Source organism: Balearica regulorum, chromosome 2, assembly GCF_011004875.1.
Source record: "Balearica regulorum gibbericeps isolate bBalReg1 chromosome 2, bBalReg1.pri, whole genome shotgun sequence".
Lineage (NCBI taxonomy): Eukaryota > Metazoa > Chordata > Aves > Gruiformes > Gruidae > Balearica > Balearica regulorum.
Genome location: NC_046185.1, coordinates 52,263,756 through 52,283,143, shown reverse-complemented (window position 1 = coordinate 52,283,143; position 19,388 = coordinate 52,263,756). Strand labels below are relative to the sequence as shown.

Genomic DNA, 19,388 nt, shown 5'->3' with positions numbered 1-19,388 from the left:
CATAGAATCAGACTTTATAATTAATTTCAGCATCAGTCCCAAATTTCCTTTGGAAAAGGTTTATTAACTGAAAACTAAGACACATCTAATAAACCCTAATAAATATTAGCTTAATTGTATGAACAAGGCAATTCTCTTATCCCAGGATTTGGAATCTGTAACTCTTCCTGGGTTACGGGAAGGGTTATCTTGGGTTACTGAGTGTAATGGTTTTTGGGTTTGGGGGGTTGGATTTTGTTAGTGGGTTTTTTTGATAGCGGTTGTTTTGTAGTAGAAACCCAAAAAAATCCATTCATGTTTCTGATGAACACATCACTCAAAGACACAGGGCAATAGTTGTATATGGTATAGAATATTGTATGTCATAGAATATGTATGTTTATATACGAACAGACTCTTCATACTCTGTTGTAGTTTGAGTAATTATTTTGATTAGGTATTTGAATGGTATCATGCTTGTCTAATTTTTCTTTAAAGAAATCAAATATGCACAATTGTTCAGTTTAAATTAATCTTCTTGTTTAAATGCAAAGGAAATGTGGAATGTACTGGGTCAAATTAATGTTTCTACTTTAGGACAAAGATGGAGACAGGGCTGTCCATCATGCGGCCTTTGGTGATGAGGGTGCTGTGATAGAAGTCTTGCACCGAGGCAGTGCAGATTTGAATGCTCGTAACAAACGCAGGCAGACTCCCCTTCATATTGCCGTCAACAAAGGTCATCTGCAAGTTGTGAAGACTTTACTAGACTTTGGCTGCCATCCTAGTCTCCAGGTAAAGTAAATATCAATGTAGATTCACTTTTTAGCCACTGAATTTTATGATTTGTAGGTGATAGAATAATTATGGAAAATGGGATTGAAAGGAATGGACCCTGTGAAGTTATCTGTTCCAGCCTCTACCCCAGCATGTGATCAGCTGTAATAAAAATGCTATTAAATCTCTTTGTTTTCTTGGCAGCTAGATAGGCACCTGATTTATTCTAGCCAGTTGATGTTAATTGGTATTTTCACAGACTGTAGTTATCTGTAATTGTTAGCTTTCTCTCCAGATTAATTCCTCCTCTGTCGAATCCACAGCTGTTTGCTCCTGCAAGTGACAGCTTTGCATTTTTTGGCTGATAATACTGTGGAATGTTTCGTTAAATATTTTTTTCAGAATTGACCTGTCATTGATAGAACTATTTAGCCAGATTCTCTGTTAAATGTTCATCCTTTTACCTAAAAAACTCTCACGCACAGGGCCTCAAGTACCATCATTTCACAGGGAGTTTTATCTGTGATGAATGTGGCGGAAGCTGTAACGTAGGACTGCAATGTCCTGTTGAGAAGGTAGAGTAGAAACCTGCTGTCAAATAAGCAGGCATCCACATTCTGCATAAGCTGAATGCAGCCACATGCAGGACATTAGTAAAACAAATCAGAATGGGTAAATTTGAAGAGACTTGCAACAGAAAGAAAAAGCTGTAATGTCCTGGGCAAATCAAGATACACAGTAATAACGCATTTACCTCCTTGTTTTCCCATGTCAATAATCAGTGATTTATTTTTTTTTATGCTGTATATCCACATGAAGACGAGCAAACTTTCCTGAAATTAGTGAATATAGTGATTATTTATCTGCTTCCACCTGGCTTTGTAGGTACTGTCTTGATCTTGCTGAGGTTGAGCTGTTGGCCAGCTAATACCCATCCAGACCCTATTTAGTATTTGTTGAAAAGTGGATGTAATGAGGCGTCTACTGCGTTGAGCTCAATAAAGGGTGACTGTATATCATGTAATGATGTAAGATATATGGGTAGCCAAAGTGGATGTGCCTGACTAAATTTGTCTGTTTCAATTGAAAAATTCAGTAGAATGGTGCTATGAAACACCATCTGGAAAATATAATTGTCATTGAAAATAATGAACCTTCAGATCCTGCATGTGTGCTGAGGAACTCGGATGTGCAGTAGGTAGTTGATTTGGTGGATGAGAGCACAGGGGAGTCAGACTGAGGCATGACTAAAATTTAACTGGCCAGCACTCCACTACTCAGGCCAATTCACTGTGTGAACAGAAATGTGTGTTGGTCTGTAAACGGTAGATTCAGGAAATATGATCAGTTAAACCAAATAAAAGCTACATAGTTTAGTTTTGGCAAACTGCTTCATACTGGTTCGAGTGTTTCCCATGATCTGGCACTTTTTGTTTGGCAGTTTTTGATTTTCACTGTTAAGATTTGTTTTCATATTAGTGTATTGCTAAAATGTTCAGTTCCTGTGTTAGTCAGTGTGCAGTTGAGTCAGTGTCAGTGACAAAAGACTTCCCGACTTATATGGTGGTAAAATTTTACTGGAAGCATAAATCTAGAGAGTTTGCCTATACAGCAGCAAATAAGCTTAAATGGATGTGTTTTCTCACGGTTAGTCTAGGGCATTCCTCTTCAGTCCAACCATTTGGGTCCTTGAATAAGTAATGTACAAAACGCTTCTATGAATAAAAAGTATTTTTCCCTTATTTGGGATATTTGCAAAGTAAAGTGTCAAGCTGAAAATATAAATTCTTTGCCTTTTCAGTTATGCACTGAAATCAGGAGTTGGTTGATGATCCTTATGGGTCCCTTCCAACTCAGGGTATTCTATGATTCTATGATATTTTTATGTACCTTATGTAATGTAATCTGGTATTAGCTGTAACAAGTTTAAAAGCTTAATACTGCTTATGACATGGCCTTTGCTTCATGGAAGTGGATCTGCTTCAGTTAAAACACTGAATGCACCTAAGTTCATTACTTGGACTGCATTTTATTTTGATTTGCTTATGCTTTTATTTCACCCTGTCTTTTTGGTATTGTCTTTTACGTGGTTAATTGGCTCGATCTTAGCATTCATTACTCAAAATTCTCTGCTTCCTTCTGCCTGACTAGTCTGCTCTCTGTTGTGTTAGTTTTTGTTGCTGTCCTATTAATCATAAATCGTAACTTGGGTATCAACTCCATCTGGATATGAGGCATAGAGAAGCTGATGTCTACACCAGTGTCCTCAGTACTATCAGATGCAAGGCGTATTTGAGCTCTGAGTTTGAGTTCTGGTAGTATTGTAATCGTAGAGTACTGGAGCCCCAGGTAGGATTACCCACTGAAGCATTGGCAAAGCCAGAGCAAGATCAGAAGCTGCTTGCTCTGAACTCTGCAGCATAGCAACACTTTTAGGTCTGAAGAACTGTTTTGCGTTTGTGTGGTCAGTTTTCCTAGTGATATTTAAGCATCTTTTTTTCTTTAGTGTGGATGCATGCCAAAATTGATGTAAACTGTTTCTCATTTTAGGATTCTGAAGGTGACACTCCACTCCATGATGCAATAAGTAAAAAGCGTGATGACATCCTTGCTGTATTGTTAGAAGCTGGAGCAGATGTTACTATCACCAACAACAATGGGTTTAATGCCCTTCACCACGCTGCACTAAGAGGAAACCCTAGGTAAAGATTTGTTTTAAAGATTATTTTATCATTTGTAAAAGAAAAACAAGTGCATAGGAGGGTAGAATTATGGTATTCTTTCACAAGATCCTTAAACCTGCATGTAATATTTCTTAAATTTTTATGTTGCTTAGACAAGCATCTTTTTAATACTTGGGAAGCCATTATTAGAATGAAGCTACTAGTCTGCTCAGTTTAATGCTGTATTCAGGTAACTCCAAATCCCTGGGAAATTTCCTGTGGTGGCTGTAAAATTTTGCCAATAAAGGTTTTTGATAAGTAAGTTCTTAAGATGGGATCTTAAGATAGGATTTGTAAAAATGTTTCCCTTCTCGAATATTGGAATTGGGAAAGGGATTTGAATTTTTAAGGAATGCTTATTTCTGAATAATTATTAAATATACTATGCAGATATGAAGTGTTCTTAGGATTGTTGTGTTAATTTATATTTGTCAGTATAAGAAACATTTAATGTTGTTTTCTTAGAAGTATGTATAGAAGGAATTTCTTATTTCGGCTTTTATATAGCAGGTCATCTGAAAAAGTTAGTTTTAAGGCATAATTTGTTTTATGCTAAGCTGCATACTATACATTCACATTCAAACTTCAGTTAAGATAGCTTTCAAAAACTATTGCATAAATAGAACTTAATGGAAAACATGCTGCATTGCTAGTTTATTACATTATGGATAAACAGTATTGTTCAGAGCTGTCATTCTAGCAAGACTTCAATAATATTTTAGTGTATGGTGGAGAATTCAGTGTAGTTTACACAGAATAAGAATTCAGTGTAGTTTACACAGAATAAGAAATGTATATGTTTACTTGTCCAACTCCACTCAACTGAAAAGTAGAATTTAGTAGTAAAGTTGGGCATATAAGGCTGTATATTAATATATGGGAATAAAATCTGGGTTAGTCTCTTAGAACATAGCTATCCAGACTGATAGTTAAAAAGTAAACATAAGTATTTATATATGTATAGGGAATGGAATCACTTGACAAATTGAAAGTAGTGGTTGGAAGTGTCGATAGGAACGATAAATGTGTTTACCGTTTTCTGCAGTGCTCATAAAAGGTCTGTAAAAGGACGTGTCAAGAACCTAGTGAAGGGAGCTTATTTTTGGCATTTAGAAGACAATTCTTTCAAGTCTGACATGGTAACTTCACTTGATGTGAATTCTCCATGTTTACATAACAGCATTAGTCAGGAGTACTGTCTCCTGTGTCCAGTTACCTAGGTGGGGTATTTTTTGTTAGTTTTTTTGTTCTGCAATGCTTTCCTTAGGCTCTTGTGATACTTGGTTTGCGTGATTGTGGTCTCAATATGAGATGCAGGGAAAGTGCAAGGGAAAAAAAGCTCTTCAGAGAGATGCTGAAGATTTTTCTGTGAGTGTATGTTTTAGGAGTGGCAGGCTTTTTCTCTGATGGCGAGCGCCAAATTGTAGTTCAGACTGGGTCAGTTTGGTTGGTAGAATGTGAGGCATAATGCAGTTTTTCTCAGAATCCTCTTTCCTTTACAGAAGCTTTTATTGGAAGAATAGGAAAATATTTCCAGTATTAGTGATTGGAACCCTGTGTAGGTTCCCCCATACGTGGGGTTTCACTTGCATCTAAAACAGATATCTGAAGCTGTTGGGTATCTACTTTTTTGGTTGCATTTGCATCTAAGCACTTCTGAAGCACATAAAAAGAGAGAATGTTGTCTCCATCACAGCAGTAGTAGTCCATTTGTTCACAGCATTAGTATTTTACACACCAACCTGGGAAGAAAGTCATGAAAATGAAACCAAAAGAAAACTATGTTTAAAAATCTCCCCCCCCCCCAGCCAAAAAAATCATAATAGTTTGACTCATTTAGGAGTTAAGGTTTTTATTTTCTTTAAGACTTTAGTGATAGTAATTTATTTCATTGTTGATTCTGTAGTTCTACTACTGGCCTGTTTCTGAATGAAACTAAAGGTTTTATATTTGCCACTTTGTTTTTCTAATCTGATAGAGAACAATGGATATTACTAATCTGGTAAATGCACTAAGCACAAGCTATTTAAAACACTGTTAAAAATAACCTCCTGAACTTCAGCTTGTAGCTGATATGGGTCACAAGCAGTACATAATATATTCTCCTTGAAACCTTACTTAAGGACCTATCTTTCCTAATCTAAGATTTCCTGCTCCACCTAAACTGGTGTTCTTGTGGCCTCGGGCTGTGGTGCTTTATACGGAATACAGAGCACAAAATTCCCCCAAATGTCATATACATAAAGATATTATGTCATTTTATAATTATTATTTTATAAGAGTTAAACATATATTAAAAAAGCATGTATGCATATCTATACGTATAAAACTAAAATACTTACTATGTATGTAAGTATTGATAAAGTCCACATCCACCTTCCTTGTTAATGATAATAAAATAAACACATGTTTTAAGTGTGTGGATACCACAATAAAGTGAACTAGATTTCTGTAGAATTTTTTACAGAATTTTTAACCTATTTTCCAAATAGGTATTTGGAACCAATTTCATTTTCAGTGCAAAAACTATTCTGCTTCTTGCTTGAGTTCTGACCTTTACTAAAAGTAGGGAGTTAGATCTCCAGGAAAAAAATCTCACAAACTGTACTGAGAAGAACACTTGAAAGTGTTTTATTTTTCATATGAAAATAAATATATTCTATTTTAAATATTTGAATATTAGATAAATATTATAAGACAGTGATTGATGTCAAATAGCTTACATTTTTCTGAGCACTTAATCTTCCATGGCAGTTTGGCAGTGTTTTCCAGAAGAGAAGGTATAGTGTGTTTTGGAGAGCATACTATTGTTGGTGGAATATTTCTACTTTTAATAATTTGCTTCTCTTCATATCTTGTGAATTGGTACAGAAACAGAACTTCTGGTTTTTGTGCTGATATATAATGTTGAAATGTAGAATGGACGATATTCAGTTTATGCATTAGGCAGCTTTGGACGTGTGCACAGGAGATGGAGCTAAAAAGAAATTTTAAACAAAGTGTGGGGAAGTTAAGGTTTTATTTAATACATAGTTTCTTGTTCATGATTTTTAACTGATTCAATCATATTAAAAGTGCATTTATTTTGGACTTTTTTCAACGTACTGTGAACCTCAAAGCTTGGCAGACTTCGCCTCTTCAGTGTTAATGAGATTTTTCAGACAGAAAAAAGGAGGGTAGAATTTGAAAATACTGTACAGATTGGTTATTTTTGCAATGTTATCAACTCTTGGTTGTCTTTGATCTACTCAGATACCTGTGACTTCAGATTTTTGAGCTGAAGACACGACTGTGAGGTGTAGGCGTATTTTATATCCGTTGTCCCAGTTAGTTCTAGATTTGCATTGTATCTTGTGAAGAGAGCTTTATTCACACTGCAGCTAGCATCTTAAATAGAGGCTGCTTTTAGAGCTGACCTGACTTTGCATATGTGTATGACTAGTTCTTCAGAGCAATAAATTCTGTTGGACTTTAAATCAAAAAATTATGACCTGGTAATGTATGCTCCCAGCCCAGAAGGCCAACCGTATCCTGAGCTGCATCAAAAGCAGCATGACCAGCAGGTCAAGGGAGGAGATTCTGCCCCTCGACTCTGCTCTCATGAGACCCCACCTGGAGTACTGCATCCAGCGCTGGGAGCCCCAGTACAAGACAGGGCCTTGCTGGAGTCGGTCCAGAGGAGGGCCACAAAGATGATCAGAGGGCTGGAGCACAGGCTGAGAGAGTTGGGATTGTTCAGCCTGGAGAAGAGAAGGCTCTGGGGAGACCTTATAGCAGCCTTCCAGTACCTGAAGGGGGCCTACAGGAAAGCTGGAGAGGGACTGTTTACAGGGGCGTGGAGTGATAGGACGAGAGGTAATGGCTTTAAGCTGAAGGAGGGGAGATTTAGATTAGATATAAGGAAAAAAATTCTTCACTGTGAGGGTGGTGAGACACTGGAACAGGTTGCCCAGAGAAGTTGTGGATGCCCCCTCCCTGGAAGTGTTCAAGGCCAGGTTGGATGGGGCTTTGGGCAACGTGCTCTAGTGGAGGGTGTCCCTGCCCATGTGCGGGGGGTTGGAACTAGGTGATTTTTGAGGTCCCTTCCAACCCAACCCATTCTGTGATTCTATGATTAAAATCTTTGAGTAAGATGCAGATTTCATGTATTGCTGTCCAATAGCAAGGAGTATGTCGGTTTTATGTTCATAAGCTAGTAAGTAGGAGATTGTGGTTTAAAATGGAATTGTAATTTTTCCTTGTGATTATCGTCTTATTTAGTAGATCTCTCCTTGAACCATCTCCTAGATGGTTTGAACTGATTGGCAGTGGAATTTTTAACTAGCAATTTATTTGAGAGGTGAGTTTTCTCATCTCTATGTAGTGAGTGTCTCAGGGATTTATGTGCTGTGTTGTCATGGAGGTTCTCAAAGAGGCAAGTTGTGAGGTAATTGAAGAGTTGGGCAATTATTTCCTAAACCAGTAAAAGTGATTTTTTGCTCTCGTATTTGCAGTTCTGACAGTAAGTGCAGGTTGCAGCTGGTTGCAAAAAAAGCATGTTCCTAAAAACCTCTTATTGAAGTATTATGTCATAAAATGCTTTGAAAGAATACTTTTGTTCAAGTTGGTTTGGAGAAAGAATATAATCACCATGAGCAGACCTATAATTAGATGGCAGATTAGCCTGTAGTTGTTGAGGTCAGCGACAAATTTATTACCTTTAAATAGTAAATAATATGCCCAGCATGTACAAGATGGCAAGTACAGTTCCTACCCTGTGGAGTTTCCTCCCTTGTGCAATTAAAAAAAAAAAAAAAAAGGAGGGGTGTAAGGAAGAGAGGGGTGGCCAGAAAGTAGACCTGCCCTACATTACTAATACTGTTCTCAATTGCTTCCTTTTGATCATTTTTGGTCATTTCTGCTACAAAGGGCAACAGACTTGAGGAAGAATACAAAACACAATAAATCATTGGAAAATGTCTTTATTTCACTGTTTTCCTATCTTCTTTATAAATGTTGTAAGAGATCAATTTTCACTGAATATGGACAGAATATTAAACACGAGTAGCTATTTATTTACAAATACGACCTTGAAATTTTTGAATACGGAATTTGCTACACTCCTTACCTCCCATCTTCAAGCTGCCTAGAATATTTGAATTCAACTGCGTAGTTACTCTGAGCAGTCTTAGTGTCCAGTTTTTAAAATATGAGAAATCCTGTAGTGATCAATGCATAGCTACAGCTGGTTGAAGGGGACCAAATCCATTGAAGAGGTGATTTGGTTCCATTTTACCAGCTTTAGCAAAGCATTGGAGTGCAGGGAGGTTATAATTCAGTAACACGCTTTTAAGTACATGAACAGTTCACAAAGAACATGTGGCTTGCTTCTGTGTTGCACATTTTGTTTCTAGTCAATGCAAATGTAAATTACTTTACTAATTTGGAGATGGCAAAATGGAAAGCTGTGTACCAAAAAAGCCTGTACAGTATCCAGGTTTGCTCCTTCCCTGAGTATTTCCTAGAGGCTCTTTGGATGAGTCTCAAATCAAATTATAGTTACAGTTTTAACTTTTTTTTCTGGTCTGAAATATTGACATTCTGAAGTAGTGACCAGAAACTGTAGTCTTACAATTTCTGCTCATGTAGAGCTCCCTTGGCTCTTTGTGTTAAACTTTACTGGGGAAGAAGGTTTCGGTTTCCTCCCTGCCCTCCCCCCCATTCATTTTCTGGCAGGTTCCCTTATGCAGCTGCTTTAATGCTGTAGTTGGTTAGCACAAGTATAAATGTCAAGTGCTTTCAATTCCAGTACTATATCTCTGGTTAGTATTAACTTTTTAGGAATGATTATATAACATAGCAGGATAGATTTTTTTTTTTTACCGTGATCGTATATGTAAAAACGGTTAATGCCAGAAACATAGAGCTTTTAAAGAATTATCTGTGGTTGCGTCTGATTGCTTCTAAATTAAGGTCCTTAATGCATTTGTGCATGCTCATGTAGCTTTTTTTCTGCTGTACATTGAATTCTTTTTGAACTTTGACTGCGGTGGGAAGTAGGGGGCAACCTTGGTTCAAGCCATTCACTAGTAATGAGTATGTCAAGTATAGTCTACATCTGTTTGTTGCATAGTCTGATGCTAGTGAGAAGATTTATGTAAATATATTCCCAACACCATGTATCCTGATAGAAACATAGCAGGTGTGTCACTTGGACTTAAGCATTAAAGATGGCTATAAAATTAGTTTCTATTTTTACCAGTTATACAGGAACTGTTTTACAGATACAGCTGCTCAAGTGCGCTTTTGGATGGCAATACAGTTTCATGTACTGGCCATATCGGGACAAAAAACGGCCGTGGAAAAAAAGCTGTGTAGCATTTGATAATGTCAGCATCTGTTATCCCTGTCAGTCACACAGTTGAAATGTTTGAGTTACAACTGTGTCAGCAGATGCCCAAAGTTCAGTGTGTGCTCAGTTAAAATTGAACAGCTGATCTAAGTGATGGATGTGACATTTTAGAGTGACTGGATATGTATTCTTAGAGATAGGCTAACATGAACTAGCAGGAAGCAATGTCAACATATAATTTTAACTTTTGTATCACTCTGCACTGTCATTTTGTTTCGGAATAGCATTGCAATGTTATACAAAGAAGACAAGAAATAACACAACATGATGAATTGTTACCAAAAACCTTTCAAAATAAATTTAAGCTGTTAAAAAGTTGGTCTGATAATATAGTGGAAGCCAAATCAATTGGTGGTGAGGACAGGAACTCTTCGGGAAAAGAAGTAAACGCTTTGCAATTAAGCCCTCTGCAAAGCTGTTGGTAATACCGAATTGCTTTTGTGAGCACGATCAAGTTCAGTAGCATTGCTCCGTTTAGAAAAGCTACTGCAATTTTATTTGTTTCCCACTAAAAAGCAGGGTTTAATTTAGATGTTAAGATACTGCAGTCTTTGTGCCAAAATATCTGCTCGTAAGAGAAATAGCTTTAAAACAAATACTAATATTTTACTTAAGAAAATTATTCTGATAAGATAAAGTTTCTTCTCGTATATATGTTATTCTGTAGTTTTGAGGAATAGAAATAGCAGGCTATGTATAGTATTAGCTATTTGAGAATTATGTGAGTATTTAAAAATAAGATTCTCCAACTAAAAATGGTGCATTGCCTTTTTTTGTTGGTGGTTGTTTTTTTTTTCTCCCAGACATTTTAATAAGTCACAAGGGTAGAGTTAGAATCTTTAATCTGGACCAAATGTGCCTACTTATCATGGATGTATCCTATTTAATAACTGCTTTTAGAAGGCTGCTGTCATGAATAGGAATGGCTAGATTAATGAGCCAGGAGGTCTTTCCTCATATTTTTCCTTATTCCTGAATTTGATGTTAAGCATCTTTCCTGAGGGATGGTATGCACTGGTATATTTTAATTAATACCATTTTTAAGACTTAAAACCATAGCAGGACTATTTCTGGTGTAGTTCTTACAATTTTTCTGGATGCTACAAAGTCATATTTTCATGGCCAATTTTCTTAAATTTGGATTTAAAATAAATTCAGCTTATTTGAAAATAGTATTTAAGATAACTTACCTTCTAGGTTGTGGTGGTCATTTGTGTTTTCATTTAGGAATCTGTCAATAGTTTTAATCCGCTGACTAGCGACTGTGGCCTAGAAATCTCTGTATTGTCACTTTCTAGTCATAAACCTGACACTGCACTTTGTATCAAAGAGCTCAGTGAGCATAGTAAGTGCTGATTTGGAGAAAATTCTAACTTAAGTCTCATATACTAAATTACAGAAATTATATACTCAATTATTTGGCTATCCTTTTTTCTAAATCAGTCTTAATTTTTTAGCTGTTTGTACTTGTGTCCTAGTTGCAACCTGTAGGTTAAATTCTATGGTAGCTGTAAATTTAAATACTACCATCTGAAGTACACAGAACTGGCTGTGATTAATAAAATGACGGCTTGTTTTTAATGAGATACATTTTGATAATCAGGCTTTTAAGATTAGTTTAGGATGTATTAAGTGAGGGGTACTGGTGATGATAAATTTTGCAGCTACGCTGCAATCTTAATCAGTGCATTTCAAGGGTTCATTTCCAGCCTTGTTTTGAATTCTTTATTTACAACTAATGTTCTGCTTATCAGCTGTGAACAATTTTTTCTGCCTGCTTTTATAGTCATTTAATTTAATGTTTTGTGATTTGTTACTAACAAGTACGGGTTATTTTGGCAATACCAGCTGACCCTTAGCAAGTTAATTTGTCACATGAATGTCATTCAAACAAGAGGGAAACCTGTTTCTTCCAACAGCTGTTTAGTTTCCTCTTACTGGTCGTTCTGTGCCTGCCAAAAATACATACTTCTTTACATTCCATAGCATTGTATGTTCATATGGGTACATAAAGAAGTATGTACTCTGAGCAGGTACACATAGAGTTGCCCGACTACCTGTCAGATGAACCTGCAAAGTATTTTGCTGCTTTCCATTGCTGTCATTAGGTAAAACTCAGGCTGACAATTCTTTGGAAGAACAATATTATGATTAACTGATGGTAGAAAATAAGCATATTATTCTAACTGAACTTTGCAATGCAATTTACCTGCACAGTGGCTTAAAGCCGGTTATAGTTCATTGTGCTGGAATGGCATGGACATTAGAAGTGCTTTTCCAGACTTTTGCAGCCTCTTGCTGTTCGTTCTGAGTGACCACATTTGAGTGGAGAGTTGTATTGCTGGTAACTTTCCAATGTGTTTTCTGGAATTCGTAGTTGTATTCCACTGTAAAAACTTCAGCTTCCTCCCAGGTCTTCTAGCAGATTTCCACGCTGGTATACAGTTCGCATCTAGTGTCCTGAAGGGAAGTATAGACTCATCTAATACAGCACTTATAAACTTATTTTCCTACCCTCCCCTATCCCACTTCCATGCTTTTTGTATCCCATGCAGTATTCTGCAAACTCTTTGCAGGATTATACTTATTTCCGCTGTATTAGAATGGTTTAAAAAAAAAATAAATGCACATGCCACAGGCGATCCTGCTTATCGCAAAGATGATATTAAATTAAGAAAACAACCTCTTACTGCTGTGACAGGATTTGGATTGTTAGGCCAAAGGTCACATGTGAAAGCTAATACCTATTTGAGACTTCTGCAAGCAGCTTTTCTCATTTTTTTAAAATTGACACTCACCTGCTTCAGTCAAAATCTTGTCCACACCTGAAATGTTTATGACAACTAAAAAAAATCCCAACAAACCCTTAAAGAAACAAATCCCAAGTTTAACCCTGTTTCCTCAGACTCTGTGCACCTTGGTTTGGAATAGTAGTTAAATACTTGATGTACAGTATGGGCTTGACTTCTGAGGGGCTGACAGAGCTTATGGTCGCTTAATTTGCATTTCAGGAGTTGATTTGAGGTTGCAGTAAAGAGTAATCTTTATCTTTACAGTATTACAAGGTAAATTTGAAATAAGCTTAACAATTAGTAAATATAATAGTTGTAAGGAAAGCTGAGAGCAGAGGAAGTAAGAATTTCTGCAGCTCATGACAAAAACCTAGTGCAGCTGATAGAGAGCAAATCAGAGTGTAGCACTAGCTAGCACAGTACTACAAGGAGAAACAGCAATGCAGCATTAGAATCACAGCAGTCACATTCTATTTTTTAAGTAGGTTGTTTTCATGTACATCTGAGATAAAGCACCTTGAAATTTTTTCTTAGACATACTTGAGAACTCAGCATTGCACTACCATGCTGTTTATTAGATTTTCTTTTTAAAGTTGGTAATTTTTTTTAGTTATGCATAGGAAGATGAGAATATATTTCACTGAAATGAACAATCAGTTAATGGCATTGCAATTTTTGAGTTTATCTTCTTTAAAAAGAATTCTGCCTACCAAGCAAGTTGGGTTTTTGTTTTTTGTTTTTTTTTTTTGCTATGAAATTTGGACTAATGTTGTTTGCTTTCAACCTGCTCTTTACACTACAAATGTTTGGTACTTTAACACACTCAAAATTAAGCTGTTCCCAGAGTAGAGGGATAAATACAACAATAAAAAAAAACATTCTAGTAAATAAGTTACACATGCAGAAAGTCATAGGCATCCTTTAAACGTGCAGAATAATGCAGGTCTCCTGATGTTCTATTACCTGTAAGCTTAGTATCATGCAGCATTTGCAGTTGGAAGAGAGGTAATGACCTAGAGACACATCAGCAGCAGCCATCTCATCCTGAGTGCTCTCACTCTATTCGCTGAATCAGCTCTTCATTACATGGGAGGGGGAGGCAAGGGGGGGCGAATGTCGGTGCATACAGTACCTCACCACCTTAAATAGATAAAACTTAAAAGAAAAAAAAAAGCATGAAGACCAGTGCCTAATTGGCACTTGCTGCCTTTCTTGGAATGCTAAAATATGGATGATGTTGTATAGAAATTATACCTTATGTCTGCTGGACTGAGAATTAAGACTCCAAGGATAGATGCTAGGAAGCCAAGGGAAGGTGAACTTAGCCCACTGTCAGATGAAAATCATCACAGGCAAAAAAAAAAAAAAAGCCCAACAAAAAAACAAACCGATCCCCCAAAAGTTGGAGTCGCTTCCCAAAAAAATAAAAAGCACACAAAAAAAGCGCGATCATCTCCCCCCTCCCCCGGCAAATATTGGTTTCTTCTAGTTCCTTAGATATTGCACTGCATCTTTTCTTGCTTGAGGTTATGTTTCCAGGCTTAACTGTAGGCAGGTCTGTGTTGAAGCTACTTTCCATCTTCGGAGGTCAAGTCTGCTAGCGAGGTCAGGGCTCCCGCACGCACACTACAGAAGACACTAACCGTATTTCCCACTCAGAGGGCACGAGCAAAACTGTTACGGCTTTATAGGCAGCTAAGCATTTGAAACATGCACTCCCAGGCAAACAGGCTCTCTTGTGCCTCTCTCTTCCCTGACCATATTTAGTCAACCATTGCAAAAAATAGTCTCTCAGCTGTCGATTGTCGATCCGGCAGCGAAGGGAGCTCCTATCCCGCTCTCTGCCTATTGATTGTGCAGCCTGCACTTCCACCGCCCCTGAGCCATTTGTCCCCAGGTTTTTTTAGCACTGCCAAATAAAGCACTCTCTTGTGTTTCCAGTTAGATTTCCCAGGTTTTCACTGAGCTTGCGCCGCTACTAGTAAACCCTGATGAGGTTGTCACTATACTTAGAAACGTTGGGAGGGGAGGGGAGGGGGAAGTAGAGAGAAGGGAAAAAAAGAAAAGGCAACCCTGCTAGTAGCAAGGCAAGGACTTCATGCAGATACAGAACAATAAATATCCTGTGCTGCCACAGCAGATTGTGTAACCTGGTTTTCTTGGTCAGTGAAAAATGCCATGAGTAACAACATGCTGTTTAACCTGAGGTCTAAGCGGCCTTGTGTATGTCTACTTTCAAGTTTTCAACTGCAAATCATATTGTTATTTTATAAATAAAAAGTTGGTATTGATTTGTGGCCCCACATTTACATATTCAAATCATTCAATTATTTGAAAAAGATACCTGTGCTTTCATTAGTAAATTCATATAATTCTATACTATCATGTTTAATAATTCCATAGTATGTTGCTCATAATGATTAGGTATAAAATTACTTTTAAAAAATTAATGCCTGTGTAAATTAAGTGCTACTGTTCTTTGAAAAAACTCAAATGTTTTAGAAGAAAAGAATTAAAAAAAAAAATCAAGTGAACAGCTCAGTCCACTAATCTGACTTTCATGTGTACAAAATTGGCCTATAACAAGACCAATAATGACACATTCAAAATACGAAAAGAGGGATTTTCATATTCGTAGGGAGTCTATGCAATGTTTTCTTCAGAAAAGAATAAAGTAACTGAAATTTAGCCATTTAAATGCAACGGTCAGGAACCGAAATACTTAGAGACTTCCTCTAGATTTTTCCAGACAAAATTCTTTATGTTGCTTAGAAGCAATAAGAGTGAAAAAGCTGAAAATCTCTCATTCTAAAATTAAACAAACTTATTAATTGAAATTATCTCAATGAATAGTGATATAATTAGTAGTTACTAATATATTAAAGTTAGTACTGTAGAGTAGAGAGTGAATTGCAAAGTCCTGAATGGACAACTAGCTTGGATTTATACTTCCCTTGCTGCTTCTTTCTGTTCTGACTTTGTCCTGTGCTTGGTAGCTGCTTACCCCGTTGACTTCTGTTGCAGTGTAGTTTTCTGGTAAAATTCACATTTTTTTCATTTCTCTTTCTTCAATTTTATAATCATATACTGAAGACAAAATTGTTATAAGATCGAGGCTGATACAGAATATATTTTTGTGAATTCTCCGTAAAGTTATATACCTCGCTGTTTGTTTAGTTTCGTATATAGTGAAATCAACTTTTCATATACCAAGAGATACTTGAAAATACAGAAAGGCAAAAAGAAGGAAACAGCCTGCTTGCTTAAACTTATGCTGAGCCATCTATCAGTTATGAAATATTAAACTCTAATTTCATGATATAGAATGCTCCGTAATACCAGTCTAAGGTATTAATCTGCTCTTTGTTACTTGTTCTTGAGGGATGCTTCCTTCTTCGTTCTTCCAGTGTAACTCCCTGTGCTGCACAGTGAGTGTGGTGTGAACCAGATCAGGGAACTGATTTGGCTTGAAGTTGTGTGCTGACGTGCATTTAAGATCCTATCGTTGCCAAAAATAGCACTGTCCTGCTCCTGTGTTACTTCTTGCACTGTGTTGGTACAAATATTTCTTTGGCTTCACAGTTAGCAGGCTCAGAGTACTATTTCGGATGAGAAATAATCCCGCAAAAAGGGGTGACTTTTTAGATGCGCTGTTGGGACCGCTTCTTTGGGGTTTTTTTTTGAGCAGAGGTGGTAGTCAGAGGACAAGAACGGGATTAGTAAAAAGTAGTCTTGCTTCTATGGTTTGTAAAATGCACGTCAGACTACACAGCCTTAAAAGAAAACTTTGCACTGGGAACTGTCTTTAAATCTGATCTGTTCCTTCAACTGTTGGAGGATGTAACAGGAAACAGATGAACAGGTTTAGCTGAGCAAGGGGTGGGAATAAGTGGGGAAGAGGGTGTGTGTGTGTTGGGGGAATACTTTAAGCCAGGATTGCTGTAAAAAATCTTATATTATGAAACCATGTCACACTGAGACAGTGGAAAGCTGACCTGAGGGAGGAGAGTGGCATAGTAGAGAAACTTGTAGTACAAAGTGCACTGAATCATTTCAGCCCCTACAGATATGATTCCTGATAAGTTTATGCTGATCTAAGACTTTGCTTCTAGAAAGGGCAGCCTGCCCTCCCTGCAACTCTAGCTTCATCATTCCCTTATTCCTATTGCTTCTAGTGATCGTGAAGTCACAGGGTAAGTTGAATAATCTCATTGATCTGTCTGAAAGCAAAACTTGCCAAATCGAGAGTCTGGCAGGTTTCTTCACTCACTACACAATGACATGTCTGTAGAGCCAACATAATGCAGGAGAAGTGGGATTGTGTATTTCAGTAGCTATAGAAGTTAAATGTGCTTATGCTGATTGTGAAGATCCTCTCTGGTGTTTTTTTTTATGCCTAAGTATCTGTTCTTTAAAAAAAAATCCCAATAAACTCCAAAAGGTGAAAGAAATAAAACCACCATCCCACAAACCCGCAATCTTCCCCATTTAAATCATTCTGCAGTCAAACTGCAGTTGGTAGCAGAGAATCTTCTCTAGTTTTTCTTGATACATATTTTTAAATAGGGTGGAAGGATGCCTTTGCAGTTAAGAATGCTAAATCTGCAATCTTTTCTATGCAATGAGGTGCTAGTTTCATCTTGCTACAAGTACTTTTATCTTGTAGATTTTTCAAATCAATCCATTATTGTATGCAGCATTCTCAGATAATGCTGATGAGCATCTATAAAATACTGCATAAGGAAGGAGATTTTATATGTAGGTTGATAATTAATAATAGACCATATGTTAAAATTTTTGGTCATAACAATGATTATGTGTTTTGTCTGATGTTGGTAACTGGTGTTGAAACAACTGCTCTATGTAGTTAAAAACAAAATAATGTATTGTTCGCATCTGTGATGCATTTTCTATTGCAAATATAAAATTCATGCTGTTGAGTTTGCATTCTGGTATTACTTATAATTTAAATACATCATATGTGTTCAGCCATGGTTCCAGACTCTCTAAAAACCTGAATTAAAAAAACCCCAAAACAACCCCCCCTAAAAAACATGTGTGGCAAGGTGAAATTAAAGGTGCATTCAGCAGTAGCATTTGCTGTTATTCTTCTCGATATGAAATTAAATGTAACACAGTATAAACGGGTGTTCTACCAAATCACTTTTAACTCTTAGAGCCTAGACTGTCATTTTACGGGGATGAATTATGTGAATTATGGTGGGCTTTATAAGTCACTGTAGCCCCAACAGCTGGACCTGGGAAAGCAAGATACCTTGATCTCAGCCCCCTGTACGCACATGTGTTTTCTTGTTACGAACCTAGTTTTCTCACCCCCTCAAAGCTTTACAGATAATTTCCTCAAAAATTGTCACTGAAGTTTTTCTTTTGTTGCCTGATCTAGAAAATGTAAGGCTAAAGAACTTGCAAAAGATCATCCAACTGAAAAAGGCCAAAAATCTTTATCAGCTTCCTGCTAATCTGAAAACACCGCAGACCAACGAATCCCAAAGCTTACTTGTTACAAATTTTTTTTCATTAATAATGCTTTAGTAATAATCTTTAAATAGCATAGTGATGACATAATTTCAGTGTTTTCATAAGGCTTTTAAGCATTTTATCAATAATATTTGAAGGTACTCAATTAGCCATGTAATCTGTACAGTTGAATACACTGAAGATGATGGTCTGAAGAGTTTTCTTCAGCCGATTTCATGGTCGTGGTTACTGTTAGAGATGCTGATTTCTTACTCTTTTCTATACAATTGCAGAGGAAGTAGTCTGTGGTCGGTTTTAATGTATACAAGAGGAAAGCAAGTTTTCAGCATCACATCTGTATTGTGGTCCTGAAAATGGAGCAGTACAACTCGGCTGCTTCTTTAGTACTTCGTGTGGAAAAGTGAATCAAGAATTACTGTGTAATTGGTGTGTGACATTAACTCACTAATATGACTGTTCCAGTGAGTACTGTTCTGAATGGTAGCCACTTAGCTAAGTTGTCAAAATTTTGGCAGCAGCTCTAGAAAACCCTGCAAAACAGAATAGCTGTAGGAAGGAAAGCTGCAGTGTTAAGGAACAGGATCTTATGCACTGAAAGAAACTACTTCTCAGCCAATGAGAAGGAGGATGCAGCCACTGAGCGTCTTAAAAGAATTTGCCATTTGTAGCATATTAATATCTTCCAGAATTTTAAAGTGTCATGTCCATAAAACTGTCTTTCCATTGTGCTGCCCAGTAATTTAGCACAGTCTGGAAGAGAGAGAGAGAGAGGGTCTCTAACTTGCATAGCCAAAAGCAACTGAGGAATAGTTACTGGCCCTCTGATACTTTGCTGTGAAAATTAAGATAAAAATCTATTACAAATAGAAGCTATTTGTTTGTTTTGTTGGTCCTTCTGGTTTGTTTGGGTTTTTTTTAGTAGGACCAATGCATTTTAAAATCATCTAAAAATGTAGCAGGCATTTCATTTATATGAAAGCAAGATGCGGTCTTAGCACCCAAATATTTTACGTTTGAACCTCAGATTAAAATCTTCCTGGTATTTGACAACAAACTAAATATGAGAAGATTTGAAAGATGATCTGGTAAGGCTAGCACACTAGCAAATATTAGGATGAGTGAATTATTTCATAGCATACAAAATATTAAGTCAATTAATTTCTTTTCTTTCAAAGACGAGAGGTTAAAGAGATGGCAATGACAATGTTTCTGAAGTATATTCACTTC

The 19,388-nt window shown here is 36.9% G+C and overlaps 2 protein-coding genes across 6 annotated transcripts in view; one reads left to right on the top strand and one right to left on the bottom strand.

Annotated features, from left to right (window-relative positions):
• ESCO1 (establishment of sister chromatid cohesion N-acetyltransferase 1) overlaps positions 1–19,388 on the bottom strand; it is a 318,705-nt gene that overhangs the window by 123,215 nt on the left and 176,102 nt on the right. The window lies entirely within an intron of this gene.
• Positions 1–19,388, top strand: part of MIB1 (MIB E3 ubiquitin protein ligase 1) — a 90,353-nt gene that overhangs the window by 41,537 nt on the left and 29,428 nt on the right. For all 4 annotated transcript variants that reach the window (XM_075744288.1, XM_075744290.1, XM_075744287.1 and 1 more), the window contains exons 11-12: positions 577–774; positions 3,307–3,458. In XM_075744288.1, coding sequence (XP_075600403.1) covers positions 577–774; positions 3,307–3,458 — 350 coding nt within the window. The remainder of the gene's footprint in view (positions 1–576; positions 775–3,306; positions 3,459–19,388) is intronic.